Source organism: Triturus cristatus, chromosome 3_1, assembly GCF_964204655.1.
Source record: "Triturus cristatus chromosome 3_1, aTriCri1.1, whole genome shotgun sequence".
Taxonomy (NCBI): Eukaryota; Metazoa; Chordata; class Amphibia; order Caudata; family Salamandridae; genus Triturus; species Triturus cristatus.
Window position 1 is genome coordinate 601,795,399 of NC_140583.1, and position 20,849 is coordinate 601,816,247.

At 47.0% G+C, this 20,849-nt stretch overlaps 1 protein-coding gene across 4 annotated transcripts in view; it reads right to left on the reverse strand.

Annotated features, from left to right (window-relative positions):
* Positions 1 to 20,849, reverse strand: part of LOC146860611 (protein FAM169B-like) — a 303,909-nt gene that overhangs the window by 230,225 nt on the left and 52,835 nt on the right. For all 4 annotated transcript variants that reach the window (XM_085644507.1, XM_085644506.1, XM_085644509.1 and 1 more), the window contains one exon: positions 19,059 to 19,195. In XM_085644507.1, coding sequence (XP_085500633.1) covers positions 19,059 to 19,181 — 123 coding nt within the window. In that variant the 5' untranslated portion in view covers positions 19,182 to 19,195. The remainder of the gene's footprint in view (positions 1 to 19,058; positions 19,196 to 20,849) is intronic.

Below are 20,849 nucleotides of genomic sequence, written 5' to 3' on the forward strand. Positions count from 1 at the left end.
ATCACCACCGCGTGATGGTGATCCGTCCCGTGCCCAGCAACCGCAGGTGCTCCCACCTGAACTGTGCGTGACACATACTGCACTAAAGCCCTATGGACCGTAATCAGGGCTGTGTGTAGCGTTTGTAAATCACCCACTCCCACCGTCAGGTAGCGTGGGTGTGGAGTATATCCGGCCAGTACCGGCCATGTGGCCCCTGCAATTGACAACGGGCCCATTCTCGCCGATACGACCTCATGGGGGAGGGCGCCATTAAACCAAATTGTATGCTGCCAGGCAGAAATAGGAATTTCTAGAGTCCGATATGGGGCATAAGCCGCAGGTACAGGCGAGGCTGTATAGTTGTGGAACAAATTATTGTCCGTATCCTCCTCCTCAAAGGTCACCCATGAGTAAAACAACTCATACGGGTAGGTGGTATCAGCACTGACCACAAAGACCACGGCCATCCCGTCATCAGGTACCCCATACGCCCTCAAATGAGCGCGCAGAGGAACCCTACTATGAGCGGGAATATTAACCGCCATACGGACACCTTAAAGAGTAACAACGATATTTACAGTAGCACTCGGGCTCACAAATTATAACCTTTTTAATTTTCAAGCTTGATAGAACCTTTAGTCAAAACCTAGGTAGGTTAAACTGTCACTCTTGTTTTCCGGAAACGAGAGTGAGGGCAGTTGTGGACTAAAATTAAGTACTACTAAAGCGTCTCAGATCATAAGACCAAACGTTAGGTGCGCCATGTTGCAGGGATTCTGCTTTTGCACAGAACTATGCGCAGGAGACCAGGACCTCAGAGAATTGTGGTGTACCAGAAAACTCCCCTCAGAACCCAGAACCCCTTATCCGACTAGCTTAGTATCCCATTTGTTAACCTAGATCTAGCTAGGTGGTCCCAATGTATAGACAAACCAGAACAAGCGACTTAGATATTTCTCAGGAGTGGTGGGAATCCAAAATACCCGTTCGTATCTATTTGTTAGTCCACAACATAATAATACAGACACGGTAAAGTTTAAAGAGTTTATTTTATAAACCTTGCGTCCTAAGATGCAGTACTTTGGCTAACACTAGCAGACTAACAGTACAGATCAGAACCATAAGCATTATTACAATACCATACAAAATGAAAGGAGCAATCATACTAATAATGACGGTGGTATACAGCCACACTCCTTTCACTAGAATCTAATACATTATTATTATTAGACTATTAGAAGGTCTCTTAGGCTAACTGGGGGGACCCCATACCGTATAGATCAGCTTAGTAGAATCACATCAAAGGATCAGCTCTCGCATGCATCAGCTCTTCTGTTCGAATGAATGCAAAACCAAACTGTTCTGCAATATTAAAGACGCTTGTCCTTCAGATATTGGCAGCTGTATGCATGATATGTCTAACAAGTGGTACGATCAATCTAAACACAACACTCTGTACCTTCTAGTGACCCAGACGCGTTCTTTGCATGATGTACAGACCAAGGGCACATTTCACGGTTAAGAATGTGAAACAATAGTTTGTTATCCTGTAAGGCAAAGTCGAGTCAGCATTTCTAAAATGAATAACACATAACAACAGTGTCGTGTGCAGCGCAGCAGAAACGACAAGCTTGCTTGCTAACAATGATCTCGTTTATCCTAACTTAGTGTTGTAAATAGGGCGTGGCTTAATCCATCTCACAGTCTAGAGTTGCTGATGAAACAGCCAAGTTTTCAGCTGCTTCCTAAAAGTCAGTAGATCAGGTACCTGTCTGAGTGGCAGCGGTAGAAGGTTCCAGACAAGGGCAGCCTGCACTTGAAAAGAACGGCAGCCGGTCCGAGTACAAAGAAATTTAGGAACAGCCACTTGCTGTTGAGTGGATGATATCAGGGTTCTGCCAGGGACATAGTGTAGAACTCTCTCTCTGATATAGTGAGCTCATGTCCCGTGTAAGGCCTTAAAAGGCAAGACTAAGGCTTTGAAGCGAAATCTATTGCGGACAGGCAGCCAATGCAAGGCCTTCAGGTGAGGGGAAATCCGTGCTCTGGGTCCAAGAATGAGAACCGCCCTGGCGGTCACATTCTGAAACACCTGAAGTCTGTTTAGTAAGTACTCTGGGAGGCCTAAGTATAAGACATTAACATAGTCCAGCCTGGAGACAATAAGGACTTGGACCACAGTCTTTCTGTGGGTGAGAGGTAACAAAGGGAGGAATTTCCTGAGTATTCGCAGAAGACCAAAACAGGATCCTGCGACTGCCTGGATTTGAGCTTTCATGGATAGGTTGTCATCCATCTTAACCCCCAGGTTCTTGACAGTATTTACCGAGGTTTGTGGGGGTGCTAAATCTAAAGGCCACCATCAGTGATGTGACCAAGGGGCGCATTGATGCCAGTAGGGTGGATGTCGGCGTTTGGGGTTGGGACAGGGGGGCTGTCAGTAAGGTGGGTTAGAGGAAGCAAAGCATATACATCTAGTTTCTGAACTGTACAATGTGAAACCAGAGTCTTGTGACTAATCTCCTGCTTATCCACTTCAACTGTGTGATCCCATTCAATAGTTTTATTTCACTTTCCCTCCTATTTCCTCATTAACACATACCAGGACCTCGAAATAAACAATGTGAGAATGTTTGTTGTATAAAACCACCTCCTGTGTTTGATTTAGTAAACTATAATGATGTTCCTGTATAATAGAAACTCATGCTACCCAAAATGCGCACATAACTGACTTTCCAGTTAGTTCACTTTTGACGTTGTTGTCAGGGTGAGGTGAAGAATGAATGTTTCTATATTCATGTTTGAAAACTATCACTTCAACAACAAAAGAATTTGCAATGCACTGAGATAATCTGATGTACTAAGGTGGAACAGTTTTGCATGTGAAGGAAATACACTTTTTGACTTTTGAATAGGCTTTATCATACTTTTACACTTCTGCTGCAAGATGTCTTTTAAAATGAAGGTATTTCTAAAGTTAAGCTGTGCAGCACACCCTAGTTACTTACTTTCTTTAACTTGAATTAACCTTTAAGTAAATGCTTGCCTGTTTCTTTAACATCTTTTTAATGTTAGTGGAGAGTTGAGTAAACTGCAGCTGAGAGCTGCTGTTGATGAGAGGGCCGCATGTAAAGGTAAGAAGGGCCACATGCGGCCCCCAGGCCGCACTTTGGTTTCAATGCCTTACCTCACATTAGATCCACCAGGAGGAAACCCAGTTCTCAGAACATTCAAGAGGGGCAATTTAAGAAGCGGATGTTGGTTAAGTAATAAATATGGCAGGGTAGCATCACCATTTTTAGAAAGGCCAAAACAGCCCATCATAGGCCATGGAAGGGCAGTCCAAAAATAGATCTGAGAGCATAACACTCTGCCCAAGCTGCGGTCACGAAGATCTGTCTGTTTGTGGTATATCTGAATGCCTATGTTTTGGAAAACGTGGGTGGCTTGCGATAGAGTACCATCACTCGTAGGGTTGTTCCGTTCTAGAAGAGTATCAATGAAGAGGAAGACAAGGGACTTGTTAACCCCTTCGCCGCGGCGCAAATTCCGCCGCGGCGCTGGAGGGGTGTGGGGTGAGCGCGGCGCCGCCATGCTCGTGACGAAACCACGCCGTCATGAGTCACGGGCGAGCTGTGCTCATGACGGCGTGGTTCCGTCACAACTCCGCCCACTCTTCATTTTGCCCGCACAGGCGGGGAATTAGTGCCGCGTGGGCGGAGAGGCCGCAGCATGACGGAACCACGCCGTCATGAGCACAGCTCGCCCGTGACTCATGACGGCGTGGTTCCGTCATGCGCACGCAAGGGGTTAAAGGTAACTTTAAGCCCAGACAGTACACTAAATTCTTGAATCATATATCAAAGGTGATAGATTCTCATGGACGGCCCGAAGATACAGAATCGTATCATCAGCGTATAAAGAAATTATACGTGTCTGGTCACCAATTGGAATTTCCAAAACTTGGCCCTGTACCTGTAACTTGGCTGCAAGTGACTCAAGGGCCAAAGCAAACAGCAAGGGATAAAAGGGACATCCCGGATGAGTGCCCTTGGTCACTAGAAGGGGTACCCGAGATATGTTGGCCAGCTTTTGACTCTTGCCTTTGAGTTAGTATAAAGCAGCCATATACAGCCCAGCAACTGTGGCCCGAACCTGAAGTGCCCAGAACATATAGTCCCAGTTTAGCAAATCAAAGGCCTGCTCCAGGGCAACACACATGCCGGACGGGCCACTTCCGGGGTGCCTCTTCCATGATCATGTAGAGATGTCCGATATTCAGTGAGATATTAGCGGAGGTGGAAGTCGATGCAATCGGTGTTTCCCTGCTGCATTTAAGGGTTTCTAAACTCAGGAGGACAAAACTCCTTTTATTTTTGAAGATGGAGGAAAGTAGCAGAGTTCTATTTAATAACATCACCATTTATTATAGGTCATTGATTGGATCACATTTGTGATGGCTGGCATCTGGGCACAAGTCCTAAAAAAAGTGGAGGGACTAACCTAGTTAAGCAGCATGCAAGTGACATCATGGCGCGTGACATCACGGCACATGACATCACAGGAATTGGCATCTCGGAAGTGGCATCACAAGCCACGACTTTACAGGAAGTGGCATTACAAGGAGTGACATCAGATCTTAAGTCCTCACATATATGTTTAGCAGGTCTTTCATGAGTACATTTGAGCGAAATTCGAGTATACATGCAAACCCTCCTGATCTTCTGATTTAGGCAGAAGATTCACACTTTTGCAAGATACACACAAAACAATGTTGCCTTTTGGCAGCGTAATGCTTCCATACAAATGATAATATTCACGTATAAACATCACATTGCAAGGCCATAGTGCTTTCGCTTAAAAACAGAAAGTGCCAACTATACCCACTAGAGGTCAGCAGAGGCACAAGGAAATATAACACACATTAATTTCTAAACTCTCAACAGTTCAACTACTCCTCAGGGTGCAACCACTTTTGTGAAAATGTTCCATGTGCTTTACTGGGCTGATAGCATGAATCACAAATAGAGATGTGTTAGTGTTATATAGTTATATTAAAGGGCTTTCGGGTGTTAAACAGAACTTTATTTCATAACTGGATGCAAACGTTTCGTTAATTTTCTTTCCTTATCCAACACATCAAATATGCTAATTAGAATTTCAAAGTATATTTGAAAAGAGCAACGATTTCCAACTTAAAATGTGATTATTATTATTTTTAATGTATCAGCATTTTTTCCGGAGAAAATGCAAGGCAAGTAAAACTCTGTTTGCTACATGTGCAATCGGTTCCCTCGTCATCTCTACACCATCTTTGTCCATTGTGAGCCTCAGTTAGCCCGGCCCACTTCACCACATTTTAGACCATTTCGTTTTCCATAATCAGTGTACGCATTTCCAACCTGCCCTTTACGACAACCAAGTGTCCGGGGCAACCAGTATTTTTTCCAACCAACCCCCCGTGGTAGCTAAATCCTCACCACCTTTCATCCCTGCGAGTGTGTTTGAAATTATTCTCGCCGGCCTGGGCCACTCTAGCAACACTCGCCTCCAGGCTGAGGCCTCCGGTGCCCGAGGCATCCTCCAGCTGCGAGCTGTTCGCCCTCTCGACAGGACCATACAGAGCACCAGCATCCGGGCAGGCATTTTGCCTAGACCTCTCCTCTCCAGGGGATCATCCCCAACAGGCTGAGTTTCTCCGTCTTCTCCAGGAGCACCCAGTTAAATGGGACAATGCACTACCCACCTCTGTCAAAAGTCCCCCACCCACACACAAGTCCATGTCATGTGCAGAAAGCCTGCCGGCAGCTGGCCACACCTGCGAGAAACCCGAAGCATATCATTGCTTGGGCAAGCTTAAAGAGGGCATTGGGCGACACCAGTCGGACCTGCTCCCCGCCATTCAGTATTGGTCAGCTCTTCCACACAGTCCATTGTAGTGTCGGGCTGAACACATTCAGTTTCCTGCTGTACCCACTCTGAACACTCACCCATCACGGGCGTAACCAGTCAGGTGAGCCTGCAAATAAAAGGGGCCGGGCAAACGTGCGCTGGGCCAGTTCCAGTACCCAACTACGGTGTGTCTGTGTCCATCTTTAGTAGCATGTGACCCCAGGGACCACAACACTACAATGGCGACGAGCGGGTCAATCCCCGCGTGTGAGCGGTCTTCCGTTGCCTGTCTTGTCGTGAGGGGAGTAATGGCCAGAACATAAGGCACCCCGCATCTGCTGTTAACATGACAGTAACAGAGCCTGGCAAAGCACGTCCATGGCCACCAGCAATCCCTACGGCGTCCACCGGGAAGGCCCCTGAAGCCGTAGTGCTAACCGGTCCAGCAGCAAGAGAACCCAGAGAGGGGGAGTGCAGCCGCTGACATATGGCTCCCTCGATGTTTGAGGCGCGCCGCAACAACATTGAATAAGGCCCCACTCCTGCATATGAGGACTACGTGGGAGAAGAGATGGCACCCACCAGAGGACAGGCTGCGCCGGTCGCCCACTGCGAGGGGGGGTGTGAACAGGCAGCGAGTCAAGCAGCGCCAGTCCCTGGGGGAAAAAAACAAGCATTGGCATAGCCAATAGGTCTTGCTTTTGGGACCTTATAAGTGTTTAGCCATGCAACAGTTGCATAACTAAATACTTATAAGGTCCCAAAAGCGAGACCTATTGGCTATGCCAATGCTTGTTTCTGTTTATTACTGCTCTGTAGTAACGACGGCGCATGGGTGCCACCATTACTACATAGAAGTAATAAACAGGCTCACGGAGAACATCAAAGCGGCCGCAAAAGTGAAAGTGATCGCAATCGCGATCAAACATCAAAGCGGCCGTGAAAGTGAGGCGCGCGCGCCCGCGCACATGCACTGTAGCTCTAGGCTACAGTGGTAGCACTTTTTTGAGCCCTCACAAAATGTCTCGCCAGACCAGCGCATGCGCTGGGTCAGGCGAGACCTAAAAATAAGCACATAGACGGTAGTGACGCCTACAGGCACACCCCCAGTACAGAGCGACTGCCACTCGCCGTCAGCTGAAATCACGCATCTACCCCTGCAGATACGAGGAGAGGCGCCCACAAGGAAGGCACGGCCAGCAACAGAAAGAAAGCAACTGCAGCCCATGTTTGGAGCGGCAAGAAAAAAAAAAGCAATGAGCGATGTCAACTGGGTGAACGGCAGAGGAAAGACAAGCCGCCCTGCCGCACCAGAAGTGAAGGAGGCCCATATCGGCATCGCAGTAGCCCCACCGCGTTGAACACTGCTTTGTACAACCATGCCCTGTTCACCAAAGAGTATGCTAGACCCTGTGACCTCACTACAGGTAGGCAACACAGTGGCTCCTGGAGCACTGCAGGGACCAGTTGATCAGCTAGCAACACGCTGACCACTGCATGCCTCTAGCAGTTTTCAACAGAGAGGACAAACCGGTTGACTTTCTCCCAAAACAGGGAGGGAAGTACTGCATTGCCCATGGTGTTTGTCTGTTGCCACCGCATGCCGCCAGAGAGGTGCCCCAATCAAAGAGGAGACTGTTACATGCGCAAGGCCCTGCTAATCAGCCAGCAACAACAGTCACCAGGTCCAAGAGTGCACACCGCCACTATAAGAAAGACTGACTGCTCAAGCCCAAGTGCTGAGACAGACTGCACAGGCCCAGCAAGGCGTGCCCTCGGAGATGAATGCCATAGAGAGTGGCCCTCTGCCATCCCTGCAAGTGAGAAGAGAAGGGACACACTCACAGACAGCAAAGTCTCAGGGTAGCTATCCCCACCTAAAGCACGAGAAAGACGGGTGCAGAGCACGCAACCCCCAGTGGCTGCCTGACACCACCTTCAGTGAGGAAATTGCGCCACTCACCCCTAGTGCTGAATGGACACCACCGCAAGCCAGGAGAAATGGCACTCCAAGTGCCAGAAGAGAGCGCCCAAGAAGAGGACAGAGCGCTCTAGGTTAGAGGTGCGCAGAAGGCCGCGCTGGCGAACTTGACAGCACGAGCAGGCGCCCGGGAGATAGAGACATCTCCAGAGAAGCACAGCTGAACGCAGCAAGGAGAGCATCCACATCTTCACTGCACCAGCAAAGCCCCACAGTGGGCCAAAGACAGCACAGAGTGTCCTTCCTCACACTGCCTCAAGACGGAGTCACCAGTGGGCCAAGACAGGCAAGAGGACAGTCGCACACTCCACGTGGTAAGCTGCCATTGCAACATGTGCACTGAAGACCTGGAGCACGTTGCCGGATGCCACATCGCTCCACAAGCAAGAAGGAGCGCGTCGCGCAAAATGACCGACCCCGCCAAGCATGCCTGCATGGAGGCATGATCAGGCGCTACGACGGCGCAGGCTTGAGGCACGTGCACAACGCCCTGGAGCGAAGAGGTAACCTGCCATACTGGCAGAGGAGCACAGCTAAAGTCCCTGAGGAGGGGATGGGGCCCCTGAAAGGTCCACAAGGAGAAGAAGCATGCCCTAGCGACAGGACAGGACTGTCACAGGTCCGCAGCAAGTAAAGACAGTCCTAAGAACTGGACCAGCGAGATGTCCATGTGGCGCAAAGATGAGACATGTGGCAGGACGCCACATCTGAGTGTGGAACCTGGTTGGGAGTGGGAGAAGAGCGTGGCTGGAAGCCACGTAGCGAAGGAGGAGAGCAGAGTGGTGCGACACCACAGGACGAACAACCACCACAGGTGCTCAAGAGGGAAAATGAAAAGAGCGACAGGACAGAGGACTCGTGCCAGCACTGGAGAAGGTGTTCATCAGCATAAGCCAGCCACCGGGGTGCAGAGACGTCACTGAAGCCAGCTTCGCAGGACGACCAACCGCAAGCCGCTAGCAAGCGCAATCTAGGTCCAGGCACCACACTCACCAGTCACCGGCTGCTTGGCCTCGCTGGCACCACATTTAGCAAGTGCATCTGCCAGAAGACAACCGTAAGTGGCTACAAAGTCCCTCCAGTCCTCCTCACTCCATGAGGTCACCTAAAGCAAGAGATCACAGCCTGTTACCAAACAGAAAGAAAATTATTGTGTTTATCATCCAGGTAAATCATCGCCACCAAGAACATGCAAGGGGCATTACACCACCAGAGTGGATCGAAACACTCAAGACATCCGGAGTTCAGCGAGGCTAGCCACCCAGGAACCTTAAACCCTTAAACCTGAAGCCTGCCGAAGAAGAGCATACCTGACCCTTAGACTATCCACCCTTGGGGTTACACGAGGCTTGGCCGTGGCCCTGTTGGGAGTTCAGGAGCTACCCCTCAGCTCACGCTGTCACATGGCAATCCAGGGGCAAGGGCCTCAATGGAGTTCCTGTAAGAGGGGAATCCCAATCGGAGAGATGCGTCGGCAGCAGCTCCAAACAGGCACCAGGAAGCATGGAGGCCGTAGATTGGGACTAGTCACCTAAAGACCATCAAGCACCATAACATCCAAGGAAGGCCCTCATCCACCAAGGTCATCCTTAATATTCTGCAGGTGTGCCGTCCACTGGCCAGACCGGTCTGAACTAAGTCGCCGAGGTGGACTAAAGCATCCTGACCGTGCAGTCCAGAGCTCTAACACTGCCCGGTAGATGGCCTGAAAAGACTTATTGGTGCTGTGTATTGTTGTTTGTTCTTTCATAGGTTGTACTTTAGTTTGTCCGGCTGGACACGTTCTAGTGTTCAGCTTCCTGAACACCCACCCATCACAGGCATCACCAGTCAGATGACCCTGCAAATAAATGGGGCCGGGTGCACGTGCTCTGGGTCAGTTTCAGTACCCAACTACGGTGTGTCTGTGTCCATCTTTAATAGCATGTGGACCCAGGGCCCACAACACTACATCCGTCTCCCACCTCTCTCTTGCCCACATTGTCTCTCCCCCCATCATCAAGTAGGGACAGATCGAGGCGTCTGATTAGCCCCTCAGTGCCCACCAAGTCCTGCAACTGCCTCAGCACTGCGTGTTCTGCAGTTCTTCCGGAAACAAGGTCCAGAGACCACGGGCCAAGTGCGTCAACCTAGCATACCACAGGAATTGTCCTGGGCCAACAGAGAACCGCTCCTGGGCGTGTTCAAAGGTGATAAACCTCTTATTGAGGTAGATATCACCTGCAGTCAGATAGATAACCGCCCTTCAGCCACCTCACATAGAACATATTCAGTGCGAGGGCAGAAAACGCTATAAGCACCCAAATGTGCAGTCCTTCTGCGTAGGGTGCCCCTCGCTGAACCATTGCCACCTCTCTGTCAGTTCCGTCCCATCTGTTGCATCACATACAAGAGGGAGTTAGGGACTTTATATCTCATCACGAGGACCTCAACAACAGTACGCGGGTCGTGCAACTCCGCAAGGAGCTTATTTTCCCATATTGGGTCCTCACTGAACCACTGTACCGCATGTTTCAGTTGAGTTGACGCATAATACAGGAAGAGATCAGTTAGCACCAAGCCTCCATTCTTCCAGGGTAGTTTCAGTGTGGCAAGTTTTACCCAGCTCCGTCCACCCGCCCACACCAAATTCACCAACAGCTTTTCCAGTTGCGCAAAGGAGGACTGGGCACATTACATTCTGCAACACATACAGACAACGCTGCAACAAGTTCATTTTAGCCACTGAGATCCACCCCATCACGGACAACGGGAGAGTCTGCCAGAATTCAACAGATCGACCCAGCCCGCCCAGCATCCTCCCTACATTGAGGGCAAAATGGACCGCAGGGCTTCGCATGATCCAGATCCCCAGTGTTGCTCTCCCATTGCAACTACAGGCCGCAACCACCCATTCCAACTTGTCCTGGGGAAACAGCTTGGACTTGTTTCTGTTTGTATGCAACCCCGACACCATTGTGAAGCTACTCCGCTCATCCAGCAGCCTCAGACCTGAATGCCCCAGGTCTCGCAGGTACACCAGGGCATCATCTGCATACAGCAACACAACATAAGGGGTACCACCAAGATGGACCCCCCCCACACTAGCTGAGTCTTGTTTGCAGTATGCATGTCAGCGTCTCTACCACTACTGCGAAACGCATGGGGGACAGAGGACAACCTTGCCTCGCCCACCTCCCCAGCTCCCAGGAATCCAAGATTACCCCTCCAGTGCATACCTGCACCACAGGCAAGTGGTACAGTAGCTGCACATGCTATAACTAAATTGGGACCGAAGCCCAAATGCTGCAGGACAGACCACATTTATTGCCACCCTACCCTGTCAAAAGCTGTCTCAATGTCGAGAGTGGCCTCCACGTATTGATACTCGGAGGCAGGCCCGGTTCTAGCGGGGGGGGGGGGGGGACGGGGAGGCCAGGCCCACCCAAACATGAGCCTTGGCCCACCCAATCATGAGCCTTGGCCCTCGCAGTGACGGCGCAAAGGCCAACAGAAAATGGCATCTTAATTTAAAACGTTACTCCTAACCTTGTTTTCCTTCCTATGCTGGGAGTTGCGTTTTTGGGCCTGGGCTCTTTCTCACAGCCATCTCCGATCACCCAGTTCCTTTTAGAAAGGTGGGCTGTGCCATGCACGAACAATAGGGGCATGGCAAAGTGGACAAATTCTTTATTTGGCTGTGTGGATATTTCCTTTTCTGTTCAGCACTGGAGAAAATAAGTTTGTTTATTCCTATTCACTTTTCCTGACCCCTGCAGCTGCATATTAAATCGGACTGTGACACAAAGTTTGACTAACCAGTAAGTAAGAGAATGTGTTACTATTTGTTTATATTCTTTAAATCTGAACAGGCCCCGCAAGGCACATACTTTGTGCATGCTTCATTTAAATTGTTTTCATCATTATCATGGCCATGGATGCACGAAAACTATACAAATGTCCAGAAAACTGGTGATTAATGATCCTGCTGGAGAGCAATTCTTTGCTTGTAGGTAGTTTTGAAACGCACATAAGCTGTATTTTATGTGGACAGCTCAGTGGGTTACTGCCTTTGTCACAGAGATTCTTGTGTTACTTGCAGGTCAGAAGTTACAATCCTAAAATAGGAGAGTGACATATGAACTGTCTTCAAAGAGCTGCCTACAAACATGAATGGTATAGTTAGAAATTCACTTTTTTGTGTTACCATATAGTTATAACTTTCCCAGTCTTTCAATATTTTAATGTTGCTAAAAAGAATTTGGGTCGATATACATTTTTATTAGTAAAGCACACCCCAACCACTGGGGTATGCTTTAAATCCCGAGTTTGTGCTTCCCCAGCCCAAACCCTCTTAAAATATACTGCCCACCAGTATGGCTGACGTGTGATTCCTACACCTTGTACTCCTCGTTGGCTTATGTGGCATTCCCTATGGACTGATTTACAAAATTGTATGATTCATTGTCTCTGTATAATGTGTGCGTGGTGTAAAGTACTATGACACCCGACACTGATATGAGTAGTGCTATACAACAAATAAAATGCATATGAGAGAGTGGTTACAGAGAGATGAAGGGCAATGTTGGAGGGTGGTAGTAATGCTATATGTGGAGAAAGAGGTCATCGGTGGGGCAACAAAAAAGACTTTCGCACTAGCGCAAAAGCCGGCCCTGTCATGGCCTGTTTTTATTTAATTAGCAGTCAGGTCATTAGGGCAACTGTGGAACATATTAAAGTGTGTGCTATTATATTTACTGATATATTCAATGTTTTAGGTTTGAAGGTGATTTTACTAATGTTTTTTACGGAAATAATGAAGGTGGAGCATGGTTGGTGGCTGATATGGGGCTGGGGCCCAAGGTCAGCTACGAGAAAAGGTGCACAGGAGAGGGATGGTGGAAAAGTGGATAATCGGGCCTGGAATGACTGGTTTTGAAGCCTGGCCTGTTAGAATTTGAGGGTTTGCACTTAGGTCCACACTTTGCTCTTACTTTCAAATAACTCTCCACATGCTCTGTATACACACAGAATCGATCCTTTGTATCATGTTGACTATTTGCAAGTAGATATGATGTAATCTAGGGCTTGCAGGCTACCACAAGAAGCGACAAATGGGCCCGCAGCGGCCCACCCAAATGCACCCTTGGCCCACCCAAAAAAAAAGCGTGCTCGGAGGAGGCCAAAATATCCATACTGTGGTTCAGGTGCCGTAGGTTATAGATGGTGCTCCTCCCTGGTATAAACCCCTTTTGATTGAATGAATCAATGTCTGCATCACCCGTAAGAGTCTATTAGCCAACAACTTGCACAGCAACTTAAGGTCCGTATGAACTATTCATCAGAGCCTGTGAGAGGAGAGCTCGGCAAAGCCTTTTCCTTCCTTGGGTAGCAACACCATCCTCGCCTCCCTCATAGTCTGCAGCAGCCTCCCCTTCTCCCTCCACACAAGTACACTTTTAGCATTTTTTTGAGTAGGACAGACTGTAGCAGCTGATACAGCCGTGCCGGGAGACCATTGGTTCCACAGAAGGCACCATTCACAAAGGTGGCGGGGAAAGGGAAATGTAATGAGACAACAGCAACAACATATAATAAAACGAATATAACAATAATGAATAAGCATATAATGATCAACCAGAATTTACTGTACTGGATGTAACAGCGACTCCATTGTCACGGCTGCTGTGGAGAAGGAACAAGCCTGGGAATCAGCCATACCAATGCTGCCATTATGTATTCAACATAAACATAGTCTCTGGTAATGAACGCGACGGCGTCACTCATCGTCTCTGAGTCCCCAGTTGAGAGGCATCGGCAGCATACTGAACGCCACTATGAAATGCGGAGCAAAAACACTCAAGTAGGGAAAGCGTCATAGGACAAATAGGACCAGCGGCCGGACTCAATCCATACCAGACTGTGCATAGCAGTGCTGGCTCTCAACATGTTGAACAGGTGCAACACGGAGCGTAGCTCCCGGTGCATGTGCATTCTAAATCTTTGACTTTTGTGAGCCTCGCTGCAGTATAGTTAGTTTACAGGTGGGTGTGCTGTTCCAAATAACACCGGCCTAACAGGTTACAGAGATACTCCTCGATACATGGCATCCCAAAAGAATCAACTCAGAGTCCAGGAGCTCCTACATGGCACCAAACCTTAACTTTGCTTTTTTACAAATAGATATCTATGCTTCAGGGACGTGGCCTGACGGAATAAAGTGAGAGCACGGTCAAAGGGTCTCCCTGGTTAGCAAATCAAAACCTAACATAAATCCGATTGCAGACTTGCCTAGTTTGAACTACGCCTGTGTCTGCTGTGGGTGAAATTTAGGATGGTCACCACATCGGAGCAGTGGAAAAGTAAGATTAGGATCGTGAGCTAGAAGAATGTCAGGCGAGTAGTGAACGGCGGAGTTCCCCAGAGAGGAAGGAAGCCACAGGAAAGCATGTAAACAAGATGATTGGTTTTTGAAGCAGAAGCGTGGGGAAGCTCGTGGGCAACAGAGAGCATACAGAGAGCATACAGAGAGCATACAGAGATGCCGGCTGACTAGGGGCTGCCACAGATTAAACAGCAGGCTGGTGAGGCTGCTAGGTGAGAGCCAAGTGTATTACAAGAGCAGATGTGGTGGTACCAGGTGTGGCACGCAAAGGGAGAGAGGACACAGGCAGTGCAGGAAGATTGAAAGGGACCTTCTCAGAGGCTTGGGGCACAGCTGGCACAGGTAGACTCCAGTGGGCCTAAGTAGACAGCACTGCAGCAATTTCAGAAAACAAAGGGAAAGAAATTTAGGAGTAAGCACTGTCTTGCACAGAGGGACGTCGTTAAGTAAATAGGAATCTGAATGAACGTGATGAATGCATATGATAAATTATAGCCGTAGGAAGAGGACGGTCTGCACATGCGGCACCACTAATGATAAAGGAGTGAATGAGAAAGGAGTGGAAATAGGACATCGATGCTTAGCTAGACAGTGCAGCTGATTGTATGTGTGAAACGTGTGTGCTACCTGCCTAAGAAGGGTTGAAATAAAGGCTCGGCAGTGCTAATGAGATAAGAACTGGTGAAAATACAGGAGGACTGAGATAGAGAATCGAACAGTGCATTAGAAGGGAAACGAAGGTGAAGGGAGACAAAAGAGTGAAAGATTAAATACAGGAACTGCCAACTAATCAGCTGAACATAGGTACAAAATACAAATGCAATCCCCCAGTGACAATTACACAATTAGAACAGGAGCAAACTCTGAATGAACTCACTCTAAATAATGTCTTGAAGGCAATATACGAGTAAAGACTATCCCTAGAAGCAAAAGTAGATGACATGGCCCTAGACTTGAATTTAGGGATAACTGACCTGAAACAAGTAACGTAAAGGGTTTCACAGGTGGAAAACCAGGCAGATATGCAACATGCAATAGTGTCGCTTCAAGTGTACGAATTGGTACAGACCACACAAGTGAAAAAGCAGCACCACTCATTTGAGACAGCTGAAAGAGACCCAACTAGAAATATATGATGTTTTCCCCAAAAGATTAAAGATCGTCCTTGAATAAAAACAAACCTAATTTCTTTACGACAATAACTCATTTGTTTGTGACGGCACCAGAGGCATGGGACTGGCTGGAGAAGCTGAACACAACTTCCAAAAGACAACAGAGGGTTCAGACCTGAAGAACGACACATCACACCAGTGACAGGGAAGACATGGAAACTCGCAGTCGGCAAGGAGAGTTACAAAATGGTGGCTGTGGGAATGTTGGTAAAGGGGCTGCAGGGGAGGAGGGGTGACCTAGGGGTCCTAAAAAACTGTAGGCAAGTAAAGGGATGCAGAAGACACTACTCTCCTCACAGAATGAAGGATCCAACCCAACAGGAGAATTGGACACGATATGAAATCAAAATGTCAACTCAAGAACCGCAATGGGGCACTTGGTCAGTGAAAGCAAATTAGTGAACTCGTTTGATAAATGTACTAAATATTTGCTTTACATGTTTGAAGTTTTCGTTACAGCCAACTATGATGGCAGAAGGCAAAAGAACCTTACGGAGTGGAGTGAAGATGCTTACGCAAGTCTGAGCCTGCTTGCAAGTGCCCAGGACCGGTTATGCTTTGTTCTACTTTGGTGTACAAGTAGACATGGAAAACGAACTGCAGACTGCACACAGAGCAAGGAAAATGCATGAATTATGACACAGTTTACTAGAGAAGAAAGACACCAATGGAGGACACAACTGGTATGCTGATAGAGGATAGAATAACTATCTTAAGAGGGCAGGGTGGGAGCCGCTCTACGCAGGCAAGGTATACGAATTACCTACTTGCAGGAAATATATCTTGTGCCAGATAAGACAGAAAAATAGAAAAAGAAATAGCAAGAGTTGTATTTTTTTCATGCAGAGTACTGCACTATTGCTAGGGGTGTGGGTCAATGGCTGACACCACAAGTACCATTCGCAAAAATTAAATTAGTGGCTGATGCAGAAGACCATTGCTTAATTGTCTATGGAAAACTAAATGGTAGAGATACGTTTGTGGGACTTTTTGTGCCGAATATAGCTGAGCAGACTTATTTACTGAAGCCAAGTACCTTTTTGGTTCCCTAGCTAGGAGCACCATTGATATGGCTGAATGATTTTAAATGCTTGTTAAACAGGGATATGGCTAAGCCATCACAATGCATGAATTATAAACAAAAAATGATTTGACCTTTGAAGCAAGCCATGTTACACTTATATATGGGATAAGTTTATAGCCGGCATAACCAGCGGGCGAGGGACATTTCTTACAATGTGCGACCACTTAAGACATATTTAAGTTAGACTTGGTATTGGAAGGCAAAGCGAATGTGCAGTGGGTAACAAAGTTTGTGCATATGGGAATTAATGTAAATACAGATAGCAAAAGACGAGTAGACAGGGGCAATCTAAAGGTGGTTATAAGAGGAACTACCACGGCACACATAAGCTCTAGAACCAGGCAACTAGAAACGATAGACGGGGCACAGAAGCTGAACTGGTGAGTGTACTAAGGCAACATCATCCAGGTGAACAGGCACAGCACACGGGGAAGACACCCCACGCCACAATACCAGAGAAAACAATAAAAAGGGTCAGTTACAGAATACATTTATTCACCAGGCACTGCCTACGGAAGGAGACAAACCAGGAAAGTTGTAAGCCTGGCTTTTGAACAGGGATACAGCCGCAGTCACAGTGATGAGATGAGAGGGGAGGGGAGGCGACCTGATGAATGCACAAGAGTAAATTAACCAGGCATTTTATAAATACTATACGCATCTGTTTGCTCAGCCAACATGATTGGATTAAATAATAATTTATCCTATATTGGAAATGCGAGGCAAACAGAAATTATCGCGAGAACAGTTATAAGTACCAATAGAAGAAATAGTGCATGCGATTAAGATCATATTACTTCAAAAACACAGGTAATAATAGACGGTCTCTCTTCAGAATGGTATCAGGTGTCTTCACATCTGGCGACTAGCAAATTGTTGCAGGTTAATCAGGAGGCCATAGACAAGGGTGAAGAGCTGAAAACACCAAGGGAAGTGCTGATTATAGTGTTGTAGAAAGAAGGAAGAGACCCACCGAAATATAAATTCTAAAGACCACTGCCCATGTTGAATACGGACAATAACATTTTAGGGAAAATAGTGGATGCTAGATTAGCACGAGTGATCAATAATTTGGTGCATAAAGATCAAAATGGTTTTATAGCTAGCAGGTGAACTGTGCCAAGCATAAGATGGCTGGCACACGAGACAGCAAATGCAGACGAAGAGACAGGCCCCATGTCATTAAACACAGAGAATGCTTTCAACACATTGAGATGGTGATATTTATTTGCAGTATTTAAAGTGATGCATTTTGGGCCCGAGAACATGAACATTGTTTCACTATTATATACAAAATCAATAGCTAGTGTTAGAATAAATAAAATAGAGCAGTGGGGGCTGGGAAGAGGAACTAGATGTCCCCTCTTTCTTGCTGTGGCAATAGAGCCCTTGGCTTGTAAACTGAGGCAGGCAGCGATTGTGCAGTGGGTAACAAAGTTTGTGCATATGGGAATTAATGTAAATACAGGTAGCAGAAGACGACCAGAGATAGGCAATCAAAGCATATTGTCTCATTATACACTGATGGCCCTCTGGTATAGCTGGCAAGGTCAACAGGATGGATAGAAATTTAAGGAGCAAACAGGATTGTGCATAAATAAACAAAATTCGGCGTTATTCCCACCGGTTCAGGGTGACAGACTACCAGAGCTCTGAGTGCCCTGAGAACTCGACTCCTTTCGATATTTGGGGGGTACGGTGGTACATGCAGACCGTAGGTGTCTTGAATTAACTTCAGAAAAAGTAGTGGCAAACATACATACCTAAGCTCATGGCAATATAGACAGCGCAACCCTACCAACCCCCAGTAGGGCAGCGATAGCCACGATGCTGATGCTCCCGAGTTGCATCCGTCTCACCGTAGCATGTTCTTCCTCACGAGTCCTACGCTCCAAAAACAAAAATTGCCCGCAACAAATATTGTATGGAGTAGGGAAATGAGTAGAGTGGGAATGGAGACAGCGCAGTGCATCCATAAGGAGTGTGGATTGAGAGTACCTGATCTACAGGCGTACCACCAAACGGTGGCAGGAGGGTATGACAGAGACTATACAGAGAGAGAATCATTGCCGGACAGTGCGCCCAGTGAAGACATGGCAGCGAGACTACATGTGAGCAGGTTTAACAAGGAAACCCCTCGCACAGTTGGCATGGCATGGCATGGTGAGAAGGAGCGAACTGTTACCCTACTCAAGAGAGACGTAATATGAGAAACAGCGGACTATGGAAGAACAGAGAGGGAAATGAGCTGGGGCAAATGAAAAGCAGGCTGAGCGATGGCAGGGTGCACACGTGTCACAGGGGCAGTAACAACGGAGGAAGGAAGGCGCAGACGAGGCATTCCAGTTAGGGACGGGGCAATGTGTGCACGCCTGTGCTATCTACATAAGGGGATCAACTAGGACATACATAGCCAAACCTACAGAAACCTCAAAGGAAAACACGACAAACGTGGGGAACTGACTGTGATGTTCAGTTCGTAGGCAGAGTGTGGGAAGAGGACCTTACTCTCAGGCGCGCAGCACCCAGTAACGCTAGATTCTGGTTGGTTCAATTTAACTTCATGCACATTTCAGAAGTTACCTGTTTGCCGTATGTAGGTGAGAAGAACTCCTGGGAAGAAGGGGACTGCTGCAGCAAGGAGGAGTGATATCTGTTTGTCGTCTCCCAGAAAAGTTCAGGATCACTCTCTGCTAAGATGTCCATCGGATATGGGTGCTCTAAAAGCAGAAAAATACAGCAGCCATTTCTTACAGAGCATTTTAAAGGAATCACACACATTCAAGTCGTCGGATGTTAGTATATCAGAGAGTCCATTTCAGGTCTGATGTTAGCCAAGTCCTTTTGCTTTTATTTAAGTTATGCATTTCAACCAGCCCTTTCATCCAGTGGTCTGCTATGGTGTCATCGACATTTTCCATCCGCCCACTACAGCATACAGCTTGAGCCATTGGTGAACTTAGCTGTGAGAGACGGCATTCTACCCGTTCACAAGAACATCCCCACACAAATTAGTTCTCTTCAGTGCCACGGACTACTATTGAAATATGCGATTTCTAAGACGCAAACATTTTTTTTGCACTTAGGCAAATTTCTTTTTTTTAATTGACCAGGGCCTAGTAGCTTTTCCAACAAGAAAGTTTTGCAAAAACCTTGACTGAACAAAATAAGCTTTGCCAAAGCCAAAAGCCAATGCCTGTTTAACTCTCAATTCTAGCACTTGGGAAAACTGTTGTTTTGCTCTTCCATTTTAAAGACGGGCTATCTATGTTTCAGAAACCAAAGAAAAATACAGAAGAGCGAGCCACTCACACCTGACCAATGGCCTCAGGAATGAATGTAAAAAGAAAAAGTAAAAAAAAAAAAATACATATATATACACATATATATATATATGTATATATATATATATATACATACACACACACAAAGAGCTCCGCCCGATACTCCCAATGATTCGGAAAGACGAACACGGACCCAGAAGACTTCGTGCAAGGTTCTTTATTCAGTATGTACACCCAGCACCACCGCGATATACACATATATACTATACACACACATATATACGAAGCCGCGAGGACAAACCGCCGTGTGTGCACGGACCCGTGGTGTCAGGAGGACTTGGCACCAGTACGGGACAGAATCGCTCACAAGTGAAAGTCAGTTAAAAGCAGCACATCCTGCATTTTCGAGCGGACACAATCCACGACGGATATTTGATTTACTTTGATGGGACCAACTACGGCAATGCCCACTGGGGTTTTATTATGGACTGCTAATACCACAATGCCACCAGGCACACGCCTATCAGGGCGGGAGTTCTTATATATATATATATATATATATATATATATATATATATATATATATATGTATATAAATATATATATATATATATATATATATAAATACACACACACACACACACACACACACACACACATACACATACATGTTTCTATAGGAAAAGCATTTTTTGGTTTCCATCTCTGCTCCTTCCTGGAAAGTTTTGGAGTGATACATCAAGCGAGAACCAAGAAATATTTCCTTAGGAAATTTTGACACAGCTATAGCCCAAATGACTGAAAAGATTTGCACCAAGTTTGACAGAAAGCTAGATTTTGGTCCGGAAAGCGTGCTTTTTGTGATTTGCTGTAAATCCATTCAGTAGTTTTTGAGAAATTAAGGCTAAAAATGTATAGCTATTTCACACCGTGGAGGTTCTGCACAGCTGACAGATCTCAAGATGAGACCTGATTACCAGCTACCACATCAGCGATGTAGCAGTAGTCACCTTAGGACTCGGGACTCCGTCTCTTTTTCTGACAGAAACGCAAAAAGCTTATTTAAGAGGGCAGGTTGGGGATACCTTGC